Source organism: Phalaenopsis equestris, unplaced genomic scaffold (genome assembly GCF_001263595.1).
Source record: "Phalaenopsis equestris unplaced genomic scaffold, ASM126359v1 Scaffold000672, whole genome shotgun sequence".
NCBI lineage: Eukaryota > Viridiplantae > Streptophyta > Magnoliopsida > Asparagales > Orchidaceae > Phalaenopsis > Phalaenopsis equestris.
This window is the reverse complement of record NW_018165112.1, coordinates 599,555-608,436: the sequence shown is the minus strand read 5'-3', so window position 1 is coordinate 608,436 and position 8,882 is coordinate 599,555. Positions and strand designations below refer to the sequence as shown.

Here is an 8,882-nt window from a genome sequence, read left to right as displayed (position 1 = left end):
TCATCTTTTTAGTGTCTAAGTGACATGATACTCTCAAAATTATATGCTTCTTTGACTATGAAAATGTAACACTCAAAGCTTTTTAACATTCACGTAATATTATAAAAATTTTAATTGCACTTCATGTGTTTGACTTGGGCTTATATGGAATCAAATCAGATCACTTTTTATGCCATTGGGCTCATCTCAATTGATATGTTTATGAAGTTATTAATTTAGTATGTAAATCAATATTTGTGCTTAATAAATCGAGTTTTTTTTTCTAAAGTTTTGTAATGCATCGTGTATAAGTCTTTTGCTAAAAATTTGTCCTATATTGCTCAAATAAATTGGCGCATAAAATCTCAAATTATTTTAATACTTGTGCATTATAATACGCTTATTTGCTCGAATGAAATAACGATACAGAGTGTAATGTTCATGATGGAGTTATGCAAAAGAAAAAAAAAATTACATATAAATGTATTTAAGGGCCAAGCATTATTCATTCCAAAATAAATTTTTTATAATATTTCTCAACTATTTTAAAATTCAATTTCAATAATTTCACATGGGACATTCAATTAAAATTTAAAGAATTTGGGGATTATTTTGCAAGTATCTAATATTCAGTGTATATTTCAACATTGAGATAATTGCATACAAACCCCCCAAAACATTTATATTTACAAATTAAACTCTCAAGTAATTTTTTCGAACTATCAAATTGATAAATTTACGCATGTCACCATGAAACTATTGATAGTTTCATCAAACAATGAAAAATATGAGTAGTGGTTTTACATAAATTTTGATATTTGAGTGTAAATTATGTATAAATCAGTAGTATTGAGATGATATTGAGATGATATTGGAGTACAATCACTCTCTAATATCACAATCTACACGTAACCCAGTGCATACAGTGTCCGCTCATGAAATTGGAGCGATTATTGCGTGCGTACAATTGAAGCAAATTTGCATCAGGCGTCCAATCTGGGCTACTGCAATACTATTTTTTATTTTTTTTGTTGCGAGGGTGGGACCCACAAATTTGTGTTGCACACAATAAATTTTTCCATGAAATTGACCCTTCAACATTTTTTATATAAATTATGCATTTAATCCTCCAAAATTTTGTCAATCCGGGCCCCCGGAGCCTCCTCGCAAAAGCGATCTGCTACCAAACTGAAGCTATGCGGACTCCTCTTCCCTCGAAACCATTCAAGTTTCCTCCAACAATGGAATCCCCTCGTCCCCATCACCGGCCACCGCACTGCGGCCAAACAGCAACCGAGTGCGCCGCCGGTTTCTGCACCCTCTGTATCTGCTGTCCAGTCGCGATGTTCTGTTCCTGTATTATGATCCCCTTCCGTCTCGCCGGCCTTGTGTACCGCCGGATTAGGGTTTCCTCCCACTCCTGCTTCTGTTGCGGAAGCCACGGCTTGTCGGACTTGTCGTCTTCCTCTTCCTTCTCCGACATTGGGTTGGAGGCCGGGCATGAGGGTCGGAGTCCGGCCGGTCGCGCTCGCCGGAAATGGCGTTTCTGGTCATGGAGATGATCCGGTAGTCGGCCGATTTAGGGTTTTGATGCGGGATTGAGTTGTTCGGCTTGGATTTGCGGGGGGATTTTGCGTGGGATGTTCTTCTCGAGAATTGTAGACGGGGATTGGGGATTCTTCGGAGTTTGCAGGTCGGATATGTTAGGTATGAATTGTACAGAGTGAAATTTCCTTTTGAGTTAGGGTTTTGAGCGAAAATTCCGGGCTTCGATGACTTTGAATCTGAGCCGGTTGAAAACTTGATTGAAGTGATGGAGCAATGGGGTGCAATCCAGCAGTCATACGTAGTAACTTTTTGGGGCAATTGCATATTGACCACCCAAAACTCGCAATTTACAAGTTTACCTCTCTCTTTCATCCATTTTTCAAATTTTCACTCAAATATCAAAATTTATGCTAAAACCCCAACCCATATTTTTCATTTTTTATCAAATTATATATAGTTTGATCATGAATGATTAATTTGTAAATATCAAAATAATTTTGGGAGGTTGGTTTGTTTTTTCTAACTGAAGATTTACGTATATACCATTTGATTTCTATATATTCACGTTGTTGTCATTCAAAATTTTCATATCACATTAAAAATATCGTCACATAAATTATTCAAAAAAAAATGATTTTACTAATAAATGAAATAGCAATCTATTTTCTAGAATGTGGTTCTTATGAAAAATTAACCACTTAGCTCTCAACATTATTCAATACGATTTAATATTGATACGTGCTAGTAAATTTGTGATAATAGAGTAATAAATTATTGTCTTAGTGTTGCACTAGAATTCAACACAGACTCAAATAAAAGAAACAACCACTATGGAGATCAGAAGTTTTACTGGAAAATTCATAAAGGGAAAAACCACGGAGTCTGATGCAGTTGAAGAGATCCACTAAAAATTGAGCTTACAGTTACAATCACTTATCCCATAGGCAGGAAAGAGTTACACAGTCTCTTGAGTTATAACGTCTGTGCACAAATGAACTTGTAAGGAGTGGTCGTCGATCGATGATGATCGGCGACAACCTACGAGTGATTGTCAATATCGGTCGACGACTGGTGGTCGGTGGTGGTCAACGGCGAGGTGATGTTGGACTTCTATTTCTCTAAGCTTCAAGCTCTTATTCAGGCTTCAAGATCTCTCCCCGCTCCTCATGAGAGAGATGTGACATTGTTTATAAAGTCTTGATTACAATTAATGAAATAATATGAAACAATCTGATCAGACGGTCCAGAGATGCTTCATCGATCAAACGGTATTTAATGGACATTTGAGGGACTTAACGATGTCGGAGGAGCGATCTTGGGCTCGTTAGATTCATCTTGTCAACACGCCCAATTCGACCATGAGCCCAACCAATTAAGCATTCATTTGAATAACCAAATATGCTTATAAAGTTTTCAAAAGTGTTTTAATGACTTGATATGAGCTTGATTTAACTCTAAATTTATCAATTTTGGTATCATTTAGACCAGCTCATCAAATAGATTAGTTTGACTATAAGTTTGCTGATATGAGCTACTCCTCACCCAGTCCATGATGATTAAAAGATAGATTTACATGAAACACATAAAATAGCACAACAAAATTCCTAACCTTGCACTCTCCAATAATTTCAATAAAAGAAATATGGGTTACACTACTTTTAGTAAATTCGGTTAGTTCCTAATGCAAAAATCTTTGATAGGGAAAAAAAGAAATAACATGGGAAGATTATGTATCATGAATGTAAAATTAGGTAAAATGTGAGGGTTTTCTTCAAAGAAAATGACTTCTTCCATGCAATTTTACCAGTATAGGAAAAGGATTGAAAACAACTACTAGCATTAGCCATTCTAGATACTTTGCTTAAATTAATCAAAAGTTAACAAGTCCAAATCAATGCATCTTTAATTTTGACACAAAATGTTAGAGATACAGGTCACACGTTACTCTATTAGTTGGGAGCTTAGGTTTTCAACTATTAGGTATTGAGTTGAAAGACTTGTATATGTGGTGTGTGTGTGTGTTTGTAATTGAATTGCAAAAATATCAAAGAAAAAACATTGCAGATGGTTATAGAACAATGTGACTTTATTCCCAATAAAAGTTGAAAATTCAAAAGAACTAGAAAAAAAGAAAGCACGTGATGCCTATGAAGATGCTAATTTTAGGAAGAACTAACGTATCGAGGTCCTTGACCGGACCCAATGCCGGGTCATACAAGCCATCCAGAACAGGTGATTCCTTGGTATCAAGGAGTTCTGACTTGGTAATTGCCTTGAAGCTTATCCTCCTAACCTCTTCTGCAGAGTAAAAGCTGAAACTCATCTACTCCACAGTTTCAGATGCAGCCTGCACAAAAAATTTTTTATGTTAAGCTTTTGTAGAGAATTCATTAACAATATAAGTAGTATCGAAGAAAACAAGCTTGGAAAAAAATATCGGACAAATTTTTTCAATGAGAAAAATCTCTGAGACTAGACTTGAAATATCAGGCAGTTAAGTAGATTGTGAAACACAACTATCAATAGAAGTTTAACCAACATCAATACCTCATCAGGTTGCAAGCGAGCGTCAGACATCTTGAGCGGTGATTTTAGCAGGTTAACTATTAGGGTTTACGTGGTCCTTGCTTGCTTCAGTAACTGGAAAACGTGTCCTTCCTTTGGCAACTGTTGTCTTCCCAGCTAGCTCGGCAACTGTTTCGCAAATGCACGATGACGAAACCTGGACAGAAGCGGGGGTTTGAAGACAAATGCTAATTTTGGGCGAAACGGGAGCGGGCGAGGTAATTCCAGAATAATATATCAAATTAATTATAATCATCTAAGCTTAGGTGTACTTATTTAATAGTTAATTAATATATAAAATTATATTTAAAATTATTTAATTAAATTTTTATAAATCTTAATTTCTATAATAATAATTAATTAATTAGTAATTCCCTAAACCCTAAACAAATTAATTAATAAACATCAATTAATAATTACCTTATATCAAATTAACTATAATCATGTAAGTTTAGATGTACTTATTTAATAGTTAATTAATATATAAAGTTATATTTAAGATTATTTAATGAAATTTATAATTAATCATATATAATTAATTAATATAAAATATATATTCATCCAAGTATAGATGTACTTATTAAATTATAATATAATTAATTAATATTTATAAATATTCCAGCAATTTAATTAATAAATATCAATTAATAATTACCTTATATCAAATTAACTATAATCATCTAAGTTTAGATGTACTTATTTAACAAAACCCTCACATTTTAATCCTATTAACTAATAAAACCCTAAACCCTAGCATTTTAATCCTATTAATTAATCGATCAAAATTTAAAGCAAAAACTTTTGAATCGGTAGAATAAAAATTAAGCATATGCAACAATCTATGCAGACCTAAATATGTCATACAATGCATTTGTTGCAAGAGGCCTTCTTTGCTACATTTATATATCCACGTCCGTCATCAAGTGAAGCACTTCTCTAAGAGATTTAAGTGTCAAAATTGTAAAGAAAAATATAAGGAAAAATTTTGTACCAATAAATACAATACAAGCCATGCCAAAACTTTATTTACATGTACGTTAAGTGCTGCACCATCTCCTGCATGGTAGTGGTAATCAAAACATTCATTTCTCCAATGCATAAATCGAATCTAACCATTAAACTTATAACTGTATGTTTTGCAGCAAATCAAAGCTGCCTGTCCCAAGCTTCACTATTTTACCGAGGGAGACGCAAGCAGAAGGTGAATCCATGGTGTCTACAAAACCATGGAGAGCTGATTCTGTGATGATGTTTGTGGCGGTCTCAAATGACATTGCACAAAAAGGAGAAGTGCTGAACTTACGCATTCCCAATCGATTCAAGGGACGATAGTCGCCATTGTACGTCATCAAATCTGCAATCAACATCAAGTGCCGTACATTTACCTCAATGCCATATGCATCGAAGACACCCTTCACCTCATTTAAGATGGTCGCTCTCGCGGCTTCCACACCATATGTCTTCAGCATTGCATGAATATTATTGGTGACGATCTTATGGATATCAATGTATTCATACAATTCGAAGAGTACTTTGAGGGGGTCGCCAGTTCGCTTGGGTTCCACCACCGAACACAGTTCAATGTTCTTGCATGCCTTCACATATATGCGCTTCGCTGTCTTCTGAGCAATCTGCAAGACAAACTACTGTTAAGAGAGAATGGAAAAAAAAAAGAGGAGCACGTGTTTACTAATCACTATATTTAAACCCGAAAAATAATGACCTCTCCATCTATTTATTGGATGCAACGATAAAATATCTCCTAAACAGTTAGTATTCACAAACTCACAAAGTGACTTGCAAGCATACTCAATCGTAAAATGAAGAAACAAGTTTATTTCTGGACCAGGTTTCCAAGTAATTTAAATTATCATGAGTTTAAATAAAAATTGCTAGAAGATGAGATAGAAGCTAAAAGCCAAAAAGGCAATCCCTTAAGAAAAGAAGCAGTTCAAAAGTAGTAAAACAAAATAGTCTTTAGAAATTACCTCCCCTAGTAAAACATGAGGTTCATCTTGACTAAACTTGAAATGGACTTCAAATTCTAATCCTTTGGATTCTGCAAGAAGTACTCTGTCAGTCAAAATGCCACAATTTCTTATAACAGCCTTCCCTTTGACTTCCGATCTCATTACTCTCTTTCCGGCAGGTGTTGATTCGAATGTAGAAGTGACTTGCGTTACTTCTTGAGCTCCTAATGCATAATCTTCTTTATCGCCATCGATATCAGATTCAATTGCAGATCCAAATTGTGTGCCATCATATTCTTCATTTAAAGCAGAAATTTCATTTTCAACATTATCATCATATTCAATTTCATCATTGGTCTGCCTCTTAATCTTCTCAGCATCTGCACCCAAGTCCTCTGCATCCACAATATCATCATCATCGACATCACCATCATTGCTAGCATCATCATCAGCATCATGAACACTGTCAACATTTTTGTCAACATCATTTTGATTCACCGCTGTTACCTGACTTACGGGTTCATCTAAGTCTACATCATCCAATTCAACATCCTTCTTGAATGTGCTAGTCCTGATGTTCTTAATCTTAGATGACAAGACCAAGTGCTTTGTTATATCTTCCTCTATCTCTTTAATAAAAAATTTTGTTAAGGTCTCCATGCAATCTGACAAAGTAATACCCGAATGTGGAGGATAAAGCTCGGGAGAGTAAAGTTTTATTATTAACTTGTATAGGGAGTACACCTGTTTTCCAATAATAAAGAATGGCACGGTGGAGACCTTTATACTCTCTATAACATCTGCTAAGCTGATTCTCCCTAGTTTCGCAGCAATGAATTCAGCATCCTCCCTGTAAAAAAAAAAAAGGTTGTATGCATGCGTGGGCTAAAAAGAAATGGAAATCACAAGCACAAAGACTACACAATAAAGATAAAGAAGCTAAAACAATGTGATTTCCATCTTGAATGATATGTTATTTATTAGAAACATAACATAAAGCTCGCATGATGCCTTCAACCTCATAATTTACCTGGATCGAAAGTCAAGCAAAGGACAGGTCATGACAGGAGTTTTGATGTCCACCTTTGCATGCATCAGTATTTCAGTCAAACGAGGTATACCAAGTGTAACATTTAATTCTCCACGTCCAGCAAGATGAAAAGTGTTGAGCCTGAAAGAAGGAAATGGACCAGCTTTTAGTAAAAGGAAAGCATCATGTAAAAAAACTTTTAAAAAATCCAGGATGATAAAAACCGGAGAATAATTAAAACTTACGTCATCTGTGTTGAAGGCTCCCCGACTGATTGAGCAGCAAGCACACCAACTGCTTCACCAGGTTCAACAAGGCTTGATAGGTACTTCAGTTTCACTAACTTCATCAGGTCCTTCCTCTTAGCCTGCTTAAAATAGCCAGTTGGATTTTTAGATATTCGACTAAAAAAGTGCACAGCTTTTTCCTTGAGTTCATGGGATAATTCTTTCAAGTAACCATTTGACTTTGATAAATGAGCGTATTCAAGTTGACCACTCATCTTTCCAAGAACAACTTTTTGATTCTGCAATTATAAGTAAACTAAGCATTATATTTCTTATAACTAAGGTATCTAGAGAAGAGAGCCAAGATTTGCTATCATCACCATCATAAGCATTTCAAATTCATCAAGGAAACTACTCTTTTGGACGTCAACTCCATCTTCACCATATGTAAATTGAACGATGGACCCGTCTGCATCACGTACTGTATGATCATAACTAACTGTTAAACATTCAAGGTTCTTCACCAAGCATCGCTGGAGATATCCACTGCGGGACGTTTTGACAGCTGTATCCACCAATCTAGACATCATAAAGAAGAATCATAAAGCCACGGTGAGAATTGTTATATATTCCAAACCAGCAAGTTCATCTAGCGTGAAGATTTGAATAATCCAATATGAACTTGAAATCAAGATGAAGAAAAGATGAAAAATGAAAAGCGTACCCTTCACGACCTGCCATGCAATGGAAGTAATACTCTTGAGGGCGCAAACCAGTTAAAAACCGATCACTAATAAAACCTCCAGCTCGAGATGAAATATCCCATGGAGGAAAGCACGGCAATGTTTTCCCAGAAGCCATACGTGGAACACGCTTTCCTTCTAGTTCTTGCTGGCCTAACAATGATGAAATTTGTGTCATATTAACCTGCAATAACAAATGCATGCAGTTAGTATAGAGAGGTGATATTGTAATAATACAAAGATAAGAGAAGAAAAAAATTTACAACAGATAACATGACGTTTCTGAATAAATGCTACTATGTAGAACACTTCACTAAAGCACAACGGCTTTACAAAAAAGACCACAGATATCCTCATGCAAATAAGGCAAACGAGTCAGCAAATCTTTAGTTTGCTATTGCAATTTAAAAAGTAAAGTAATAAAAAAGATAGTATAAATTACTTCAAAGATCATTGTCACGCAAATGGGTAAAAAACATTATCGTATCATTCAGATGAACATAGAGGCAACCTAAATTAATGAGCATGGAATTAGAAAAAACAACAGCAAAATCAGAAAGAATGCAGTATTATTGGGTTATCTTTTGCTTTCATTTCACTAGTACAAGCAAGCAAGCATTTGGAGCTGAAACTCTACTAAAATAACAAGATGAACTGTTATCATGAAGGGGGAGAATTGGGACGTCTAGGTCAGGCTTCCTGTGATAGAAGCAACACCAAGAGGTCCATTAAGCCTGGAAATTTCTAATGAGCAGCAATGTCTTCATAAAGACGCTATTAACCTCCACACCTTCTTAACATTCTGACATAGTTCAATGCA

General features: G+C 35.3%; 1 protein-coding gene across 1 annotated transcript in view; it reads right to left on the bottom strand.

Moving 5' to 3' along the window:
- Nucleotides 1–5,042: 5,042 nt before the first annotated feature.
- Nucleotides 5,043–8,882, bottom strand: part of LOC110030206 (DNA-directed RNA polymerase I subunit 1-like) — a 27,639-nt gene continuing 23,799 nt past the window's right edge. Inside the window, exons 17-22 of the mRNA XM_020732807.1 lie at nt 8,044–8,246; nt 7,700–7,898; nt 7,338–7,618; nt 7,093–7,233; nt 6,081–6,912; nt 5,043–5,723 (exon numbers count right to left, since the gene is read on the bottom strand). Coding sequence (XP_020588466.1) covers nt 5,214–5,723; nt 6,081–6,912; nt 7,093–7,233; nt 7,338–7,618; nt 7,700–7,898; nt 8,044–8,246 — 2,166 coding nt within the window. The 3' untranslated portion in view covers nt 5,043–5,213. The remainder of the gene's footprint in view (nt 5,724–6,080; nt 6,913–7,092; nt 7,234–7,337; nt 7,619–7,699; nt 7,899–8,043; nt 8,247–8,882) is intronic.